Consider the following 23580-nt stretch of genomic DNA (forward strand, 5'->3'; position numbering starts at 1 on the left):
AAGTTGTCGGGCTTTCGGCGGCGGCGGCGGTGGGTGGGTGGGTTGGTGGGCGGTTTGGCGGTCGGCAGGTGAGCCGGGGGGGAGGGAGGGGGGGACGACGACGAGGGCGCTCGTCAGACTTTGGTTTTGCGCGGGCCCGCCGAGGGCTTACATAACAATGTCATTACAATAGTAATATTAATATCGCCGACGAGGAGTACAACTGCGGCAGCGAGTTACACAACGACGATACCTATTCCGACTAAATTGTGTCGCCGTTATTAATTACGAATTATAATAGTAATAATAATAATAATAATGATAGTAATAGTAGTAATAATATTTCAATAACGATACGCGATTTCTGCTGTGGTTGCGAATTTTTTGTTAATGTTTTATTTTCTCAATACTCTCCGTTTGTTTTTGAACGCGCAATATTAATCAGACGGCGTGCGCGACAGATTCCCCGAACCAACGACGATTGAAAACAAAAACACTCGTCGGCCGTAGCACTCGACAGTATTATTATTATTATTATTATTATTTGTGTTGTTGTTTTGTACAATAATATATATTATTATGATACTGCATTACACACATAACATGACATGTATATTATGTTATCATCAAAAAATAATATACATATATCATAGATATAGAAAGGTGTTATTGTGGTGTCGTCCTGCGAATGTTTAATAAAATGCAATGCAATGCTCGACGACAAGTCGGTGGGCGGCGGACGGTGGACGGCTGAGACATCGTCCTCGGCTAAGGTTTATTATTATTATTTCTTATCGTTGTCCGCGACGGCCACTCGAGTTCGAGGCAGTATGGCCAAGCCCGTCACTGTCAAACGAGATATTTTTCAATTTTTTTTTTCATTCTCTCGCTCTTTCTCGTTCCCACACCCACCCGATGAACAACTCGTCATTTCTCTCTCGCACAGTCTCTCTCTCTCTCTTACTCTCTAGACTCCCAATGAACAGAGATAAAAATCAAAAACCCGACTACCCGAGACGTCGTCGTCGTCATCGCACTTCCAAAGTCGGTAGTCTGACAATCATTTCAATATTGCGACAATGACGCGTTTTCGGTACACGTGCACGCACACTTCGCAATGTCGTGTCCTATAATATTCAAGTATGAAGTAATTCAACTCATTCAATGAACGAGTATGTGGTGGGGAGTAAACGAAAACTATGCCATACGTCGTCGTAAATCGTAATCTGTACAACAAAAACATGATAATTATGGCGGGCTGTTACGGCGGCGGGTGGTGGGGGCGGCAGCCGCAGCGGTCGACGCGTCGTCGGAGGAAATAAACAAAAATCCGACTCCGGAGTCCATACCAGCGGAGCGCCACTGGTTATACCATGGTTGATGTGTAGTATAGATGCGGTGTGCGGCGTCCTGAAGCGTCGTCGTTTCGGTCGAACGTCGTCGGTGGTGACGTCTCCGGCGCAGATATTACCACAACAACAATAGTTGTACTGCAGCTATCATTAACGTCTTTAGGCGGCGGTGTACAAGTGACGTTTGGTACTAGCAGTTGATAACCGATGCAATCGTGGACAAATCGTCGCTCTGGGACAAATGAGATAGTACTACCCTACCCATACCTAACCGAAGACGACGCTCTAACCTCTTAATACGCTTTCGCGGTAATATAGCCCGTCCGTCAATCTGTGTTTATGCGTTTGTTGATGTGTTGCGTCTAAGCTAGCGTCTAACATCAGATTTAATAACATTATCGTCCATTTTATTTTCCACCGTTTCGCTACCTCGCTACTTAGCCTATATTTTTACGTCGCCCTCGTTTTTAAACCGACAGCCGCCGTACTTCTTACACGACCGTAGGGACTTCCCGATCAAGTGATTTCGATCACTACGTTCGTCGACCACCACGCTTCTGTCGTCACTGATGATTTTTTCGTCTGGTGCGATCAAGTTCTCAACACTCGTCTAGGACTCTCCACTAACGGTAAGTTACCCCTTTGACCCACACCATTACAACACTTGTTGGTCGCGCGATGCTTATTCTCGCGCGTTTACGTTAAATTATCTTCGATGTCGGACACTTGTTGTTGGCCTTCCCTCTTATTGCGCTATGTCCTACGTGATCGCGGCTACCTCTGTTTTAACCATGCCGTTCGTCGCTTGAGCGAGCGACGCCACCACAAGGCGTTACCATGCGTTTCAATCGGTGCCGTCGCCATTTTGTTCGTGTGTTATGTTCATGTTATCAAAAATTAATTTATATTATACAGTGTTCACTGTGCACGGATCCTCCCCATAGACTTACTTACTAATGTATTGACTGAGCGTCTCTTGATACCTTTAGGGCCAGTTGTACAGTCTGTGATACGACTGTCGTTCGTACAATGTCCGTTTAAAGTTAACGGACACTTAACTTTTGGAATTCTACCGGTCAGCGTTAACAGATACTTAATCGGACATTGTAAAAATCAGCCTTAGTGCCAAGTGTAATGTTGGGACATAAACTACCTAAGGTGTATGTTAACTTTTTATTGACATTTTGTTATCTTTGTTGTTGAACTATTCTCTCTTTCCTTCCTTGCTATTAAAAAGGACGGAGTACCCTAATTTTTTATCTCTGTCTTAAGCCAGTTCCACACGGCTCATGTACTCTGTGAACAATCATCAATCAAGATGCGATACGAGTCGTGTAGGGGTGTTTAATCGCCAAGTATCGAAATTGTTTTTTACTTGTCGTTTCCCATCACTTGTCAATAAATGTACGGTGATCAGCCAAAGTACAAGTTGTGTTGGAGTGACATAATTATCAAATCAAAATATTGGTGAACATACACAATTACGATGCTCACCAAATACACGATTTGTGTGGGACTGGCTTTACAAATCTACAACATAGCAAGAACTGAGATTTTATTGATTTCCTCAATTCTTCATATGGACTTAAAATTTAATACTATGTCTGGTATATCATTCTGATCCATTTCAAGCACTGGTTGTAGTATGTAATTAATTACTACAGCGTTACTGAAAAAGTAATTTTGTTACAGTAATTTATAATTTGTGTTATGATACTACACAATATTGTTTTAATGGCATAGTTTCACTAAATTACAATGAATCTTTTCGTACCTACCATTTCTCTGGGTCCAATAAGTATATATTTGGTTTTTCTGTCTTTTACCTCAATAGTTTGCAATTTTAATATCTATGGATATTTTCCCATACCTACAATATTTTGGGTTAATTTTCTTATCTAGTATAGAACTTAGAGAAATCATTAAGTATGTTTCTACAGTACCTAAAAAAACATAGTCTTTATACTCATTGACTGGACAATTTTATATTGCTAATAACATTTGTACAATTTACGATCTACGGCATGACAAACATCTACCGTAATATATTTTACAAACTATATTAAATAGTCATTACTAGAGTTAAGATGTTGATGACTTGCATTTTTTTCTTTTGATTCTATGCAATACTATCCGAGCTAAAAATTTGTTTCGTGCTCCCTTTATGCAGAATATTCTAATTTTATTTTGCATTTTTTTGTATTTTTAGCTTTTAAAGTCATTTTTAGGTTTTTTTTTTTAAGTTTTTGTACAACTTGGGGAATATTTCTCAAAGTTAAGATTAGAGCAAGTGTGAAACCCAAGTTTAATTTATTTTTAGTAATTTTATATAATGCTTAAAATTTAAATGCGTACTAATACATTGTTTGTTAATATTATAATTTATAATTCATATTTTAAATTACTATCAAAATTATTGGAGGGTACCATCGATAGCTGATTTCCCTCATCTTGTGCTTCATGTGTTACTTTTATTATGTATGTAGTGTTATGTCAGTCATCTTTTTTACTTATTGTATTATGAAATCCAGATTGTACATTTTCTATTTAATAAAAAAAAAAAATACTATTACACCCATATCTTATAAAAATTATTATTTAGAAATATCATGTATGAAATCGATAATAATACCATCATATTTTTGTATTGATCTGTACCTGGCAGGCCAGGTTTCAATTAAATGTAAAAAAATTTCCTACTTAAAATTGTCCATAAACTCTCTATAGTTGAGAGTATTTGCTCATACTAACTGATATATTAATCTTATGGATACTACATTGTTTCAAAGTTTGTATGGAACACAACAACGCTATTGTTAGCCGAAATATTATTTTGTCTTTTTTCTTTATTGTTTGAATCTACATTTCTTTATCACTCAGAAGCTACCATTTAATTGAGAACCATTGTTTGTCTCCGTTTTATTAGTGTATGATGAGTGAAGATAGGAATCTCTGTGTTCAAAATCAATGGTAGTAATCTGTATTAGGTATATTATTTATATTTTATTATAAATAAATATGATGATTGCATGCTCAAGTTTGCTTGATCATTAATTTCAATATTTTAGTATACTATTGCTCATAGTGGAAAATTTTGTGTTATTGCCTCTTTTTTTAAAATTTTTCAAACAATAATAATAAAATTCTAGTACATAAATAAAATATAAAGTAATATATAATTCTGGACACTAGTTATAACAAAGGTTCTAAATTGTGATGTAAGAAGACCTATATTATTATATTCACAGATTTCTGATTTTTTTTACAAATTAATATTCTATAAGCACAATATTATTTCAAATATTTCAGTCTCAAATTAGAAAATATATTTTGTAAAATAGCTGACTTAATGTTAATAATCTTTTAGAACATTTAGAACTTAAAACATTTTTAATGTCAAAATAGTTACGATTTAATTGTTTGGTATAAATGAATTTATATTAAAACACTCATTTTTAATAATAATTCATAATTTTAGAGCTTAATTTTTAATTTTTATGAAACCCATTCAATAATTATTGATAGTTTCACATTTTATTGAAGGTATTATATTTTGATGATTGTTTCATTCGACCTAACTTGAGTTTGTTTGTAAATATTTTGTAAATCTAATTTCCACTCTGTATCCTACTTTTCATGTTTTATAGTATATCTATAATCATTATTTTTTTTATATTACTGTATTTCTTTTATTGATTGTACTCCTTATTTTGAATTATTCAAAAATATATTAGTTGTCAAATATTATTATAGGTACTATTATTTTTATCGTTATTATGTATTGTGAATTGGACTTGGTCCGTATAAATAAATAAATTGTTGCTTATCATTTCAAGACACAATGAGTAGTAAATGATTCTTACACAAACTTTATTTCTCACAAGCAATTATAAATATATATTATGTAGTTAAATAACTATATTTTAAATTGTATATATTTCAAATAGTTTTTTTTTTTTAATTTTTATACATTTCTGATTCTACTTGATTTTCTAATGCACTTCACTCGAGTATTCGGATTGAGCTGATTTCCTTTTAATGTTACAAACTTTCTGTGGACTTGGATCTATTGAAGTGCATCATTAGTGAGGATGAAATTATAATGTATTATTCCTAAAATAATATTCAACTACATATAAATATTATTTGTGAGTGGTTAAAAAAAAAATCTTTCAAGAAATTCAAAAATCTGTACAAAAACTCACCACTTCTAAATTTATAGCTAAATATTTTTTTTCCATATGACATAAGTAGTTTCTTATCATCCACAACTCCTTTCAAAAGTGAACAATCCATTTTAACCCTTAAAGGATATTTTTATAGGTCATTCTCTGAAAAAAAAATGTAACTTATTAACATTCATAAATAATCAATGAACAATTCATGTACTGTTGTATTAAATACTTTAATTAAGAGGACGCCACACCCGCATGCGTTATCTCTGTTTTACAAACGAGTAACATACCAAATTTACGCTCAGCATTTCAAGTTTTGCTGTTAGCTTAAGAATTAGAGTGAATTAACCTATTATGAAACTTGATGGTGAGAACTTAATATGTGTTTTGTTGGTAGTTTTTTTACAATAATTCAGTTTTTAAGTGAGTTATGAGCATTTTTAATTTACATTTATTATACAAGCATACCTCGCTTAAAACTGAAGTATTGTAAAAAAAATTTGCAACAAAACACAGATAAAGTTCTTACTATCCAGTTTCATAATAGGTTAATTCACTCTAATTTTTAAACTAACGGCATAAAACTTGAACTGCTGAGCATAAATTTGGTATGTTACTCATTTGTAAGACGGAGACAACACATGCGGGTGTGGTGTCCTCTTAAGTTACCAACTCTTATTCAAATTATTTTATATTTTCAACAAGTTCTTTCATTATTCTAGAATATTTTTACTAACCAATAACATTACTGACATGTTAACCCTTATGGGTTACTAACTGAAATTCATTAAATGTATGTACATTTCATTTTGAGCTCAGATAAAATGTTATATTTATTCATAAAAAAAAAATTTATGATAACAAATAACAAGACTGGCTTAAGGATATGTAACTCCGAATTATTCATTACAAAAAGTTTTGATGTCTTTAATAAATACTTTTATTGCACAGAGTGTAACAGAAAGAACTGACCAATGCAATAACTTTTGTTGTAACCAATATTTTGAATATATTATTTATAGTCACTTGCACTACATGTATAATATAAAAAAAATTATTTTTATCTTTTAATACTGAAAATAAAAAATATAAAATTTAACTAAATTGTTTTGGGTAAGTTAAAAATAGCCGATTTGTGAATCTGATTATAAGAACAATTTTGATGGTAAAAACATTTATCTAAGTCAAGTAGTTTATTTTTTAGAATTTGTTTAAATTAAATTCATTTGGAACATAAAACTTTTTTCAAAATAAAATTTTAGGAAATTTGCTGATATGAGTTTCTTCAATTACTTATTACTCGTATAATCTTAAAAAATGTTGTCCTACGTTAAGGTAGCATATTTTTTTCTTTTGGGCAGGTATATCTGTTACACTTTGTATAGTTAAACACTTTTATAGACATTTAATTACCAATATCTTTCAAATAATCTGTTATAACCAAGGCTTGGATTTTAATGTGCTTAAAATGTTAATTTACATTTTTTCTAAACATAATTTTACATAATTTATACTTCTTTTAACATTTATTTGGAAAATATACAATTTGTAAGGGTAATTTACAATAAGCATATATTCGCTGTTTATGTGTTTTTTTAAGTGAATTTACATGAGTTTAAGTAACTACCCAACAGTAGTATTTATGACGTGTGGGTTAATTGAATGTTAATAGTTTTTATGTTGATGCTAGGTCTCTGCACCAGTTTCTTTTTAATCTTCTTGGAGGGTCACCGGGTATGTTGATAGAGTCAAGGGCAAGGATCAAAGGGTTTCAGTGGTTTGCTAGTCGGAAGTAAAATAATTTATAGGATGATTTTGCTACCTCTGGAACTGTTTGGATGTTTAAATCAGAGTGAAGTGTGTAATTTGAAATTTGGAAAGGTGCGTTTGTAGTTTTACGTAATGTTATAGATTGAAAACGTATTTTATTAATGTTTGATTTTATGGCAGAACCCCATAGTTGGATGCCATACAACCATATTGGTTTTATTATTGTTGTATATAGTAGGACTTTGTTTTTTAGGCTAATTGAGGAGTTTTTACCAAGAAGCATATGGAGGGATTTTTGCCTGATGTTTTAATTGGATTGGTTTTTTTTTAATTGCTTGGCCCTGGTTAAACGTTTATCTAGTGTTAGACCTAGCTAACGTATGTTAGAAGTTTGAGAAATGATTTTATTGTTTAGAGTTACTGGGGGTATTGTATTGTGTTTGAGACTAAAAGATGATGTGCGAGGACTTTTCATTGTTGATTTTTATTCTCCATTTGGAGTACCATGATTCTATCATATTAAGGTGGGTTTGTAGATGTTGGGAGGAAGTTTGCGAGATATCATTTAAAATTATGAAAGAAGTTCCACCTCATATGCATCTACTTGCTCACAAAGTTTTTTATGTTTGCCTCATAGCTTAATGCACCTTTGCTTATAAAAATATAGGGTACATATTAGGTTAATTACTATGTTAATAAATAGGCTTAGGGACTTGTAGCATTTGCATACTTTGTTTAATTATTGTTAAATATAGCAGAGTGCGAAATAAATTTATTTCTCGGTGCCACGATATCAGATCTAAAATTTGAATGTGCATATTTTTGCATATTTTAACATTTTTATGCTTATTTTGCATATTTTGGCAAATTTTTTAAATTTCAAATTGAAAACTATAGGTAGTTAACACTTTGACTGCGGCACATTTTTGTATCGCACAGGACCGCGAGTCGGTGACGAAAAGGTTCCTTTAGAACACAATATTATTATTTTATTGGCTAATGTGAAGAAAGTAATCAGTGAGGCTCCACGTGGAGCCGTAATATAATATTATGAATTGGTTATCTTCTTTTATTCCGAAAATCTTTTTTTTTTTTATTATTATTTTAAAAACAACAATATATTTACAATCTGTATACATTTGATACAATAAGTAAATTTTTTAACATTATTTACAAGGCATGTGGGCGTGATAGAAGGGGGCATCCAATGACACTACTTCAATAAAAAATTTTGATTTTTGATTTTGATTAGTAAGTTTTTGAGCTGATTATAAAAGTAAATCACGCAACGTTTAAGGCGTCGAGGAGGATTGTTGGGAATGGTGGCAGAGGAAAGATTAATCTATCATTCATATCTCGTTATGATTTTTGTGTAGATATAATCTTAAATAATCCTATAAAACCGTATCGCCCGCTCGATAATAGTTATTATTTCAGTTTAGTCCATTATTATCCGTCGTTATTTCGCCTGTCGCTTGCTTTTCACTAGTGTAGATTTTTATACGCAATAAGTTCGTAATCAAAATAAATTAAATTTATTATATCATTTTCAATTCAAGTAATAATATTCTTATATAATATAAATTCTAATAAAATAAATATTTAATTTTACCACATATTTGTTATACCTATTTTTTTGGGGCCCATATCTTAATACATAGGTATATGGTTATATTTAGGTGCATATTTTAGAGCATATTTAGGTATTTTTTAGAGCTACAAGTCCCTAAGCCTATTAATAAGCAAACTTCAGAATAAGAAAAATCATTTTTAATATGTCCGTCCAATACCTCTCATTAAATATTGTATATTATACATGACACCTCTCCCGGTTAAAGTTTCAATAAGTAAAGAAAATATGGGAATAGTCTACCCTGATTTGGGTAATAGTGATTAATGTAATGTATTTGTAATTTAAAATTTTAAGATAGAGTATTGTTTGAGCATTAAGAGGATGTCACACTTGCATGACACTGTTTTGTATTCACTTGTCTTTCAAACAAACAGCATTGCAAAATTGTATACAATTGATTCAATTTTGCAACTATTATGTTTTATAATGAGTTTTTTTTTTTAAATTTTTATCAAGCTTTTAGTATGTACAATATTGGTTTAAGTCTAATAAGCAATGTGAAAAAACACAGAAAATGTTATTACCTAAGTGAGTTTACCCTTAATTAAAACGCTTACTACACAAAATTTGAACTGTTGAATACAAATTTGTTATATTGTATGTTTGTAAGACGGAGACTACACATGCAGGTATAGTGTCCTCTTCAGGTGTGATATGTTTTTGTACCCTACTTTTAATATGCTGGGAAGCACGTTGATATGCACTAGTCTAGTCAATTCATCATTGATGGTGGGTTTATTATTAACTATGCTATTATACTGTGTTTAGGTCTATACAGGATGATTCACCAAGCATGCTACCCCCCGTGTTTTTTTTAAATAATAAATGTATTCAAATTCTGATTTTTGGAATTTTTTAATATAGGTACTCAAAGACCATAATTTAAAATTCTTGAATTTGTTTGTACTACTTTAGAGGTATCCTGTGATGATTCAAACTTCTGTTTTTCAAATGAGAACAATCTCCCTATTTTACTGTAAATTTAGTGGATAATTTTTTTAAAAATTTGAATGATAAGTTTTTTTTTTTTATTGATCTTGAGCCCGACAACTGTGGCCATTAGCTATTAGTATTTAGTAGGTATTGTAGGTTTGTATTGATGGTTTATATTGTATATTTTGGGACGGTAGGGGGGAACACGTGTGTGTTTGTTTTTGGCAGAATTTAGAATAGGGCACCCGTAGGTTTCTGCAATGACCCGGGGGTGGGGGATGGCAGCACTTGTTCTCCGGTCACTGCGACTTGTCCGGAAAAACATGCCGCCCGGTGGCCGAGGATCAAACCACGACCGGCTGCGTCGCAGCGGACGCATCAGACCACTCGGTCACCTCGTCCCCCGAATGATTAGTTTCTTAGTTATTGAAATGTTTAATTTTGGATAATAGTCCTTAAAACTGGTTTTACATAAATATAAAATAGACATACAATTGGATCTAGTATTTATTATACTTGGGCCATTTTTTACTAAATTATTTATTTCAATAGATTAATATTAATGACTACAATTTTAAATGTGAGCCCTTATAATTTATAAACTCATTATTATGGACCTTTTATTCTTAAAACTTGTTAAATAACTCAAAAACAAATTCGTAAAAATTTTGATTTTGATACTTAAAAAATTTCAGTGAATAATCTACTGCAGCGTTTCCAAAACTCTTGTTTGGACTGGCCCGGTAATTTATATTTTTTACCTTCGTGACCCACCAAAATATTTTAAATTTATCATTGTGTAATACAAGGCAAAATAAAACACATTTGAATTATCTCTCCCATCTCTTTGACTTTATCTTCATGCTTAATAGTTTAAATTATCAAACGAAAATGATAAATAACAAATTTAATATGAGAATTTCATTGAATTCTGCAACCCGGTATTAAATATTCATGGCCCGGTAGTGGGCAGCTACCTACTATTTGGGAAACACTGATCTACTGTGTAGTTTAAGTTGAATAGGAGTACTCTTATTTGAAAAACAGAAGTTTTATCTTCACAGGACTCTCCTTGAGTTGTACAAAAAGTCAAAAATTTGAAAATATGATGTTAAATTTTTTTTTAAACTTTAAAAATCAGATTTCGAATATATGTATTATTGAAGAAAAAAGAGGGTGATTATGCTTGGTGATCCAAACTGTAGTACACACTTATTTTGTTAATAGTTAGATACACTAGTTTAGAATTTATCAGTTTTGAGTAGTAATATGTTAAAGGTAACACGTTATTTAGTTTGTAACGCATTACATAATTTCACTAAAATTGCTTCAAAGTAAAGAAAATGTAATGGAAGTTACTTTTGATAAGTAATATCTATAGTATTTATATTTGTTTAAAATATAAATAATTATCAGTATAGTAGTTGTATCAGTAGTATAATTTACAAATAAAGTAACTTAATTACTTTTTAAAAGTAATTTACCTAACACTGAAATTCACAAATTATTTACGTATTATCTTCAAAGTATTTGAACCTATTTAGGGTTTTAGTTTGAATTTGAAATTATTAGTGATAGAATAATCAAAATCTATCATATTTTTCTAATTTTTACAATATATATTGGCATTTTTGTTAGCCATTTGGAATTATTTCATTTCAGTTTTTTTTTTAAATTTTACATCATGTATAACTATACCCAGTTCAATGGAAGAACGAAACTCGTCGTAGTCTGCACATTCCCACCACTTAACCAGCGCAAGCGCCACATATCAAAGATTTTTATACAAGTGCAGGTACCCAGTCGTGGTGGGAAAATTTAGACCTCAAGACCAACTGAACAAATTGCGCTCTCTGTTGAATAGAGTATGAAAATTGTATTTATTAAATACTCATATTGTGTTTATTATAGGTGATTACTACAGTTAAGATGTTGATGCAGTTAGTATATTTTTTAAAGTTAAAATATAGTGATTTGATAGGCATCAGTTAAGGCACAATTTGATTATGTATTCCTGAGCACTTCAATTATATTTGATAATTGGTAATAAAATTGTTACAGGCAATGTAAACCACAATTTTTTTTTTAACCAACTAATATTATTATTTATTAGTATTACCTCTTTATAGTATTGATTTTTTTTTAAAACCATCATTATTAATTTTATTCATGTATCATAATACAATAAACTATGAATTTTTTGAAACTTACTACTTACCTACTTTTTTATAAACTTACTTTTGTTACTTATCGTACTGCCTATTCAAAAATCAAGTGTAGAAAAGCAGACAGACTATGTAATTCCAAGTGCTATTTTAAATCTTGTTCAAATAAATAGGTAATAATAAAATTATAATTTACTATACAAATGAAATTACGATACTTGTTAATTTATTTTTGTATTATTCCATCAAAATATTTGTAATAGTTTGGTACATGAATAAAATTAATAACGATTGTTTAAAAAAAAAAATCAATACTTTAAATAGGTAATTATTATAATCTATAATAATAATAAAAAATAATATTAGTTGGTTAAAAAAAGAATTTTGTGGTTTGCATTGCCCATAACATATATATTACAATATCAGTTGAAAAATATTAAAAATCAAAATTCAATTTTGTTTTAGAAGCATTTAAAGTTAAAATGTTGACAAAACTTATCAAATTGGATAATGTTCAACTTGTATAGCTAAAGATCAAAAATTTAAAATTAAGTTACACATTAGTAGTTAATTCTGTAACTAGAAATCTAAAAAAAATAATTTGTGGGTACCTACTTGAAACTTTTAGAGTATATTATTATATTTTATACATACAAATGCACAATGCCTTTTAAAATGTAATTTTTTGGCAAAAATTAATTTGCCCTTCTGTATTAGTACCAATGCTTAATAATGAAATAAATTACTAATAGGCTGACCGACCTCTTTGCTCATAATCATTTTTTGTATATAATGATTTAATGTCATTGAATTCAAATTTAACACCATTTATTTGTGTTGGGACATTTCTACCTCGTGTCTTTCCCCCAAGTATTTTGTAGCTATTTTATATCCCCCCCTGAATCAATATATATATTTTTATACGCATAACAATAGATTAGAAAATAGGTTCTTTAGTTTTAGTCAAAATGTATAATCATCTTTTGACTGCCATCAATCACATTATGAATTTATTTGTATTTATAGTTTGTATATTATTTAATATTTTTATTAGTGCATTTTGTATTGATAGTAGTGTTATTATAACTTATTATTGATATATATTGTACCATATGTTATAATAATTATTATGTTAACACAACTTTATAGGTATATTTATAATTTATAATTAGTTATAATGCTAACATAGTTAAAAACTAAATAATAGACAAGTAACATACATATTTCCTAATTTTGTTAATGATTATATTTATTTATATAAATCTTATTTTAAAATGTTATGTTAATACAGTGGAACCACGATTAGTCGAAAACCTTATTAAATTAAAATAAATGCCATTCCTTTGCCTTACCTAACCCTAGTAAGTTGGAAACCTTATCAAAGGGAAAAACTTAAATTTTCCTTAAGTTTCGACTTATCGAGATAAGGTTCTACTGTACCTAATTTTTATAAGCCTGTGAACCAGAATAGACAATGTTTATTGGAGAATTAGACACTTATAAAATTTAAAAATAGTTTTAAGAATAAATATTATCTACTATAAATATCAAGTAATAAACTTACACAATAATGTCTGAATAAAATCGTATTTGTTTATTTAATAATATAAATGTAAGTTATGTTTTTTTATTAAGACCCCAATTTTCTTTTTTTACACTTAACATTACATAATTTTTATTTGCAATGTTAGCTTACATTAAATAATATTATTTTATGAACCAAATTTAAATTATTCAACCAAGATCCATACCTAATAATTGTGTCTATTGGTTAGCAAACGTACAACAATTAAACCCTATATGGTTTTCCTTACAATAAAATAATTTTCATACTATATGTTGTGGTCTTTGATTCCAATAAATCTACTCAAAAATAAAAGAGGATGCATGTATTTATTAATCAAATTGAAATTTTTGTAAACTTTTGTTTACACAATATAAGCTGATAATTGTAACTAATACAATACTATACTATATTAAGTATTGTTTACTTATAAGAATTTCATGCTTGAAAAAGCCAGAGGTTATAATTATTTTCATGTGATCAATACAAGTTTTGTAGACCATAGTTACTGCTATAATTCTAGGATTGGTAAATAGCATTTGTGACATGTTATCGGGCATTTGTTTAAATATTTTTTATTGGCAGTTCTGCATTTTATTTATTTTCATATTAATAAACTTAAGCATATATGATTTAACAATATAAAAACTACTCACTTACCCGTTATTTTAATATTTTGTCTCGTTATAGTGACTGCTTGTAGAAATGATGTCTGATTTTTGGATAATTTAATTTGATGGTTTTCCAGATTGACGTTGCATTGGTTATGGCTAAAATCAAAGATAAATATGTTAATTGGAATTAAGCTTTAAAATGTCCTTTTTCAATGGATTCATCTAATCCACATGGTTTTCTGAAATTACATTTGAACAAATAAAGTAAAAACATTTAACTTACATGTCTAATGTTGTGATTCTAGTGGTTTTTAAATCGACTTTAACTAGTGTTGGGCGTGTGTAGAATTCTTTTGAACGATTTTATTTTTAAAAATACCTACCTAAATGTAAACGCTGAACTGTGGATAATCGCCGTTGCACTTTATTTATGAGTTAATACCTCGTGTCGTAGAAGGGTAGAGCGGAGGAGGGCGTCTGGGAGCATCCAGTCTGTTGTTCCTACCGTTACCGGATGGTCGATGTGCGACAATTCCATCCATCCATTTTGTTAATCCGATAAGAATTTATAATGCTTTTCATGGAAGAAAAACAAAGGGTACGCGTAAAAAAAATATCAACTTATTCACTCTGACGAACTTCATCCGTTTACTGTACCCAATAATCTTTTGTTAAGTCTAAACTGTATAATAATATAGCATATGCCGCATACTCCCTCCCAGTATACATTCTCAACTTATCCTAAGGTTATTTTATTCAGACCTTAGTTTTAAAAGTTTTGGAATATAAACCTTGTTAATTTCAAAGATACAAGAAATGTCTAAAACTTGAAAGTACCGAAACCGATGTTTTTTTTCGAAAGTTTAAAAATGATGCTAAAAATGCTATATACATCCATTTTGATAAAATGTTATTTCAATTATTTTATGTACTAAACTTACCTACACTGTTTATTAATATATAATATAGGCGTATGATTTATCCACGGTGTTAGTACACCAGCGGATCATCGCAGCTTGTTCGAGGCTCCGTACACGCATGCGCGCGCCATTTATTTCCCTCAACATTTATGTGCTGATTGTACGCACAACTGCCCAAGGAACTATATAGGACGATATTATATTTGCATTGTGTATGATTTAATTAAATAATCTAATATCTTTCAAATTTGAAAATATTGGATTATCCATAAAATAAGTTGAACTTAATCTTTAATGTTCTAGTTATTTGATATTAGCTACTCATAGCTGGAAATTTTGTTATAATTTAATATTTTATAAATAGAAGTCCGTGCTTTCTGGAAATAAATAATCTTTACTGTATTTTATTTTTTTTTTAATTGTCATATAATATGTGGTGCTAGATTATTTTGTAATTTTCTCATTATTGTACAGTATAATAATATTAATAAATCATACATAATATACATGTGTAATAAATATGACAGGATGTACATTGACAATAACACATTTTGTACTTATTCTAATAAACAACAACAATTATTCTGAGTGGAGCAACAAGTACCAAAGGACCTTATATTGTACCTTATAAATAGGACCCCCATTGTGATGTAATACTAAGTATTTACCTATTGACAGTATAACACCTTAGTTAATATATTATTATAAGGTAGAGTTTTATCAATATTAACGTGCCAGCTCATTTTTGATTCATTATAATAGTTTTCAGTAGTTTTTTATTTAAAGATCTATAGTACAAGTATGATAAATTATAAAAAATAAATTATTCAATTGTTTCATAAAATATTAATAAACCTAGGTCATTTAATATACAATATTGCTATGTTTCATACCACCTTTTAAACAACATCATATGTTCATGGTTCTTTTAAAATAATATTAAGTTAATAGAAATGTTTTGGGGATATATATCATATTAAATATAATATTTATTTATTTATACATCTTAAATGATTACAATAAAATACATACAAATTGACATAAGCATTACATGTTGGTATATATTATACAATATGTATTAAAGATCATGATTAATAATTATAAACTGTAGTATTGGATGTCCTTCGGACAGTTTTTGGACAAGTGCTAGTCATCACTCTTAGTAATTATATTAAGTTATGTTGATACTGTTGATAGTAGTTAACGTTGCGCACAAGCGTGTGCGGAGCGTAGAACTAGCTGCAATGATCCTCTGGTGTTGTACAACTTAAGTTAGGTACAATTCGCCATATTTCCATGAATTTTACTACCTTTATTTTGCGCGATTAAGAGGATGCTGCATCCACATGTTTGTCTCCGTCTTATAAATGTACTACATGGCAAAAACTGATTTGCATGGGCAAGAACTGAGAAAACTATAATTATAACTAAGAAACCAAATTTTCACTATGAATAGAGGAGAATTTTAACTATATCTTTTTATTTTTTAGATAAAATCAGCACATAAAAAGTAATTTTAAAAGTTTGAAAAGCGGAATTATATCAAATTGTTTTAAAATGTTATAACTTTTTTCTTATTAATGATATCAAACAAACAAAAACTCTGCGACACAGAAAATATATTATCTTCTATATTGTGTTATTTTTTGTTGTCTCGACTAAAACTACAGATTGAGTGGTTCTATCCTTCGCAATACAGTTTTTGCTATGTTGTACATATTTTGTAAGACAGATACAACACATGCTAATGATTGATGCAGCGTCCTCTTAATCACCTTGTGTATAAGATACTTAAGGTTATACAAATTACAAGTTTAACAAGGTTTTCAAAAAGATAAATTCTATAACGAGTAATAATTTCTTTATAACATTAAATATTATGTGCCTGGTATAAAATAATATATAAATGATTTTAAAAAAATCTGATAAGTGATTATATTATAATAAATTGCAGGTCACATTTAAAAAAAAAATTGAATTAATTATTTAATGCATAAATTTATTGCATAAATAATGCAAGAACAATTTGATATGTTAAAGTCTAGAACTTCTTGAACGCTCAATATTGAACTGATTTGTATATAAACACTCCACTTTCTTCCTTAAATATATTGAATCACAACATTCACTTACAATTTGTACATATTTTTAAAAAATTGGCAGCATAATATGCAACAGTAGTTTAATTAATTCAAATATTGACTTTAATTTTTCTTTTTACACCAATCATTCAGATTGTTTTCAACAAATTGTATATAAATGAAATGAAATGTGATTATAATATTACTTAATCATTACAGTCTTGTGTTATGAGCGATTGCTTTTAGGAAGTCTTCAATGTTTATTTCATTACTTTCGACTCTTAAAGATAGATGATTTATTACATTTATTTCAAGTGTATTATTAAAATGCTGAAAGTTTAATCATCGTTGATTTTTTTCCGCGATTCTTATCGAAGGATTAGCCTTATTTTACTGGGCACATTGAAATAAACAAACCATTATACTAGGTATTCTATCTGTTTAAATTTAAAAAAAAAACTGCTCAATCAATTGAACATACAATTTTTTTTTAATTGATTAGAACTTATAATAGCTGTGGTAAATGGTAATGGTTGGGAATAATATTGTTATTATTTCGTACTGTAGATTTGAATTGTCACTTGTAATGTTACACTTCATAATTTGAGCTGAACTAGTATCATCCTAAAACTCTAAAAACTGTTGACACAGAAATCAAACATTGATTAAAAAAATTTAATATACATCTATTAAACAACTAGTATTTTCCTGATCTATTTGTATATTTTCTAGTTTCAAACTATGTGTCTCTGTTGTCTTTTCAGTATTATTGGCATTTTAAAATTGTTTTGAAATGTTTTTAGTAAATTTGATATAGCTTAAATGAGTACCTTTGCATTATCTTCTAAGCTAATTTCATAGACTTTTGTCTTTTTAAATTTATTTTTAGGTCAACAATAAATTAATATAAAATGTTCTGCTCCTAAATATAAATTTGAATAAATAATTCATTGATCACTAAATATCTGTACTGAATGATTATCTCTTATTACAAATTAGGAAATTAAATTAGCTACTCAAGGTAACTAATATTGTCATTGTAATTCATATAATTTTATGTGTGATAATATAAAGCTTCAAATTAAATTGTGTCAAGATATGATATTCAATCTCATCATGAAATATTACTATAATTATACCATTCATGTTAAAAATGCATCTTGGACCCTAAACCAGAATTACTTATAGCAAATGTCTTGAACTGTTAATGTAAGACAACAACAAAAACAACTTTAATATAAAATATTTCTAATTTTATACCTCCATAATGCATAATATACTTTAATATTAGAATTGTATTTCTTACCGTTTCCCCATACGATAACAGTGCATATTTGATTGTATTTCTATCTAAACTTAAAAGTGTTAACCTATGAACATGTCATTTTAATAAAGGTGCATGTAATTCGTTTAAATATAAATATTTTTTTTCACTGAGGAAAATCTAGCCATGTATTGTTATGATAAAGTTTTATGTTAATTTTTTCTCTAAACGCTTATGTTTTTTTCTACAATATTCTATACTGTCTTTACACATTCTTAACTATGATAAACCATAAAATGTAGTTGTTAATGAATCACATATAGTGTATACAATAATACCCATGAGAGAGCTTATATAAATATCTAGTTTAAATATTTTCAAATTTTATATTCCTATAAAAAAAAATATCTAGACTGTATGTCTTTTGATTCAAGTAATTTTTTTTAACAATGTTAATATTCTTAGAATGTTTTTAATTTTTCTATAGTATAAACATCTGACATTCATTAAGTTCTTAATTAAGTTAAATTTTTAATTCTTGAAATATTAAACTAAATGCTCAAACAATAAAATTTGTGGAAGATGTATCATTTTAACTATCTTAAGCTCAAGGTTAAAATGAAGAATATTCATTATACGTGTAGATACTTGTTTAAGAGGATTAAACATTAATTATACATGTAAATTTATTTATTTATTGTTTATAATAACTAATATATAATTCTGGTTTTTTAGGTATATCAAACTGGTGATCAACTTGTCGACTGTCTATACAACTTGAACCTTAAAGTTGAAATGTAAGTGGTTTACAAATTTATATTGAAAACTATTTTTTTAAATTTAAAATTCAATCTCTCAACTAAATATTTAAAAAAATGGAAAAAAATGGTGTTTTAATTTAGTGTTAATTATTTGTCAGCTGTAATTTTTTATTAACAAAATACATATCTTTGCAAATTGTGCACAAAAGACAATCAAAATTACATAATAAAAGGTTCTAAAATAGTTGGAGCAGTAATATTAACTTAACCAATTAAATATTTAATTATTGTTAATTTTTATCAGAATATCTTAAAGGTGAACTATAATAGTATGCTTATAATTCAGTTTCTATACTAAAACATTTCATTGTTTTTTTTCTTTTTAAGTGAAATTTTGGTGTTCTAATTTTGTTTTTGAAATTAATCAATGTCAAATTATCCGAGCATGCTTAAGAGGACACCACACAGGCATTGGTTGTCTCCGTCTTGCAAAAGTACAACATGAAAAATTTTACATTCACAATAATTCATTTTTCGTTATAATTTCTGAAATTAGAGTGAATAAAATTATAAAATTTAAAGGCCAGAAAATTATCTAAGGGCCCTCGAAGGATATTATTTTTAAGTAAGTTTGACCATTTTTAAACTAAATTTTTTGTACAATTAATTGGATATATTTCATAATAATTTGTAAATCTTAAATTTATCATAACTTACTTAAAAATAAAAGTATCATTAAAATCATCTGAGATGCCTTACAAGCCTTCAACTTTTATTAGACATAAACTTACTTTAATTTTAGAAATTACAGTGTAAAATGTATTATTGTGAACTTATAATTTGCCATGCTGTACGTTTATATGATGGAGACTACAAATGCCCCTGAGGTGTCCTCTTAAGATTAAAAATAATATTTTAATACAATTATACTTAAATTATCTTATTAGATAATTTATACTTAATCTATAATTTTAGTTTATCCATACATTTTCAGTCATCAGCCCTAGAAATTTTAATCTGCCATTTCATAAAATATTAAATTACTTATTTTAAATGTTATGCATTGTTACATTTTCATACACAAATTGTTGATATAGATAATATTTATCCTGTTAATATAATGGAAAACAATAATTTTTTTTTCGAAAAATATTTACCTAATGTATTATAATATTTTAAATAATGTTATCATGAAACTGTGCTGTTTTATTTTACCTTCCTTAAAGATATAAAACAGGGTTATTTATTTTAGTTTAGAATTTTTTTTTTGATGTATGTACCTAACTTTTCATGTATTTTATGATCAAAGAAATAAACCTGTGATTTATTTAAATAATGATTTTGTTGTATAGTTTGAAGATAGGGAGTAGCTAAATTATGGCAAGTCTATGAGAAAGTGATCTAGTCATCAGTACTCCGAAATTCTTGAGTCTTAAGTTTTTTTTAATACTACTTAATTATTTTTTCAGTTTACCAGACTGGTTGTTCAATTTTGTTATTTATGTTAGATAATTTTTTATTCACTGTACCAGCCATAATATTTACTAATTAATTTAATAATACAGAAGGTTATGTTGATTAAGTTAATCGAACTTAATTCTAACACAATATATAAATTTATATTTATACTAGTTTTCCTAAATCTTTAAATTTCTCAGCATGACCAAGATTCTAACTTATTTAATTGAATACATTACTAGTACCTATATTGTATACTATTCATTTTAGCCTTTTCATTAATTCATTACTGTTATTTGGCCCATGTAATTATACGTGTCTTCATAACTTCTAATAAAAGAATTACTTAAATAAAATAAATAAATTATTAATGGTTATTAATAGTTTTTTATTTATTTTAATTATTATATTTATAGTTTTATTTTTTATAACTAGTTGTTTTTGTTTTTGTTTTTAGACTTACCTGGCCCTATAAAAATTAAATTGTTAAAAGAATTTGTATCAAATAATTTCAATTAATCAGTAATCAAACAATATGGCAAACCCGGATGAATTTTACTTTAATGTTATTGTTGAAGCTACTGATGATGAAACTACTTCTCATGAATGTAACCCTGTTTCACCAACGGATGATCAGTTGCTAAACCAATTGGATGTTGATGATCAGTTGCTAAACCAATTGGATGTTGATGATCAGTTGCTAAACCAATTGGATGTTGATGATCAGTTGCTAAACCAATTGGATGATGATCAGTTGCTAAACCAATTGGATGTTGATGATATTTATGTATCAATGGTAGATGATAATAATACTTTTCCATTTGAAAATCCATCACAAATAGTTCTGAATCAAGAAAATTCCAATGTTGATAATGGCGATAATGGGGCACAGAATCCTGAAATTGTTGATTTGAGTGAAGAGGATGGAAATACAATCATCACTGAAGACCCAATAGTAGATATTACTGGCATACACATGATAGCAATGTCAGAAGAACAAATAACAAGATTTCCTACCCACGAAGTACACATTTATGAAAATGTAATTAACTATTTGAGGGAAAAGACACTAAATTTTGTTGTGAATAGGAAAACTGCTAGAGGCTATGAGTTGCAAGTAAAACATATTATGGTCTTACTTACTCCCAATTCATGGCTTACAGATACAATAATTCAAAATTATATGTTTTTATTGGTCAGTTATTGTGAGAATGCATTCTCATTTAGTACAGATATGTTGGCTAGTTATGAACAACGTGGGTACCAATCTGTTCAAAAGTTTTTTAACAGTAATGATCTGAGTAATGTGGACTTTGTTTTTGTGCCAATCAACCCTGGTCATAATCATTGGGCTCTATGTGTTATTGAAATATGGAAAGGTAAAATTGAATATTATGATAGTTTAAAGAATATAGATATTTCAAAAGAACTCAAAGTGGTGACTGACTTTTGTAATGAGGCACTTATCGACTATGTGAACAATTCAAATGTGGATCGAGCTTTACCAACGGAATGGACATATGAAACATGTTATTCTCCCGAACAGTTGAATAATACTGATTGCGGTGTATTCACTTGTATGAATGCCAAGTATTACATATTTTCCCAGAGACCTGAATTCACTCAAGAGGATATTCCCATCTTCCGGCAAACAATAGCTTATGAGCTTATGAACACCTGCCTTGAACCTTTTTTATCAACTGATGATTAGTTTGTTACGGGGTTTGTTATTATTTGAATAAAATTTATTGTTAAAATATATTTTATTTTATACTTGTTGTATTATGTAAATAATGTGTATAATCAAAACATTATGGCTATTACTTTTGTACCTGAGGAGAGGTTTACAGGCCAGGGTAATAATCATTTTTTTACTTTTGTAAATAAACTCATAATTGGTATAGATCTCAATAGTATCAAACAAACTAAATTTTAAAATTATTTATGATTTATTGTTTCATTGACTGCTTATATATAAGTGATTGTAAAACTAATTTTTATTGAATAGTTTTTTTTTTTTTTATATTTGGTGTTTAATACACTTAAATTGTATTTCCCATGACAGTTATTATTATTTTTATTATTATTGAGTAACATTTATTAGAAATCAAAAAAATCACACTATGTAGGTTGTAGAAGTAGTGAATAACGTATAACATTTTATTTACAACTAATAGTAAAATTTATCATACGTGGTATCTTATTAATATTATAATTTGATTACTGGAAAATGTGTTTGTATATTTATGTTGTACTTTCTACAATATTAATGTGTAATTTAAATTAAGAAAAAATAAAGTAATCCCTCTTGAAAGAGCAACTTAAAAATTGTTGTTAATTATTTCTAAAGAAATGAAAAATATGTGGATATAGAAAATGTTTTTCATTTGTGTTATTACAAGGCAGTGGCTCTCAATTTAATTTTGGCAGAAGCAAAGGATTACATACAGAAACTTAAAATTTATGTTCTTAGAGCTTTACATTTTTTAACCTCTATAGATTTACAAAACTGTCTAATATTAATCATAAAATGACTAAACTCAAAGTTAATTTATGATAAGCAAATTGATATTGTGTAAGGAAATAAAATGATGATGCATATTTGATAATAGGAGTAAATGTGCTCTAGTCTCTGACCATCCTCAAGGGTATACATAATCACTGTTTAAATTGGGCTTGGTGAACCAAACATACTTGAGCTGGTGACATAGTAATGATATATAATATATTACACATTTCAGACTTCTGCCATCAAAATGCAACTAAATAATCTTAATACTAGCTGGTAAAATAAACATTATCCAAACCACTTTTTGCTAATAATAGGAATAATTAAAAAAACGATATCCATTAAAGTAAACCAACTTATACAAATAATTATTGATTCAACTTTAAATATTTATGATTATTC

General features: G+C 28.5%; 1 protein-coding gene and 1 long non-coding RNA gene across 6 annotated transcripts; one reads left to right on the forward strand and one right to left on the reverse strand.

Annotated features, from left to right (window-relative positions):
* The first annotated feature begins 70 nt into the window (after positions 1–70).
* On the forward strand, positions 71–22524 carry LOC111036081 (sentrin-specific protease 1-like). 4 transcript variants are annotated; one of them, XM_022317978.1, is made up of 4 exons: positions 1464–1960; positions 19186–19247; positions 21127–21306; positions 21337–22524. In XM_022317978.1, the coding sequence occupies exons 3-4, from the start codon at positions 21205–21207 to the stop codon at positions 22378–22380; spliced, it is 1146 nt and encodes a 381-aa protein (XP_022173670.1). In that variant the 5' UTR covers positions 1464–1960; positions 19186–19247; positions 21127–21204; the 3' UTR covers positions 22381–22524. The 4 variants fall into 4 exon arrangements, with proteins under 4 accessions (XP_022173667.1, XP_022173670.1, XP_022173666.1 ...); XM_022317975.1 differs by lacking the exon at positions 1464–1960 and adding an exon at positions 71–498 and having other exon boundaries at positions 21127–22524; XM_022317974.1 differs by having other exon boundaries at positions 1466–1960; positions 21127–22524.
* LOC111036082 lies at positions 5176–14795 on the reverse strand. Of its 2 annotated transcripts, none has more exons than XR_002604712.1 (4): positions 14469–14795; positions 14232–14341; positions 5537–5662; positions 5176–5460 (listed from the first exon to the last, which is right to left on the reverse strand). It is a non-coding gene; the product is annotated as an uncharacterized LOC111036082 (long non-coding RNA). The 2 variants fall into 2 exon arrangements; XR_002604711.1 differs by having other exon boundaries at positions 5176–5444; positions 14469–14777.
* Positions 22525–23580: the final 1056 nt, after the last annotated feature.

The sequence above is a fragment of the Myzus persicae genome, unplaced genomic scaffold, assembly GCF_001856785.1.
Source record: "Myzus persicae strain clone G006 unplaced genomic scaffold, MPER_G0061.0, whole genome shotgun sequence".
NCBI classification, from domain to species: Eukaryota; Metazoa; Arthropoda; class Insecta; order Hemiptera; family Aphididae; genus Myzus; species Myzus persicae.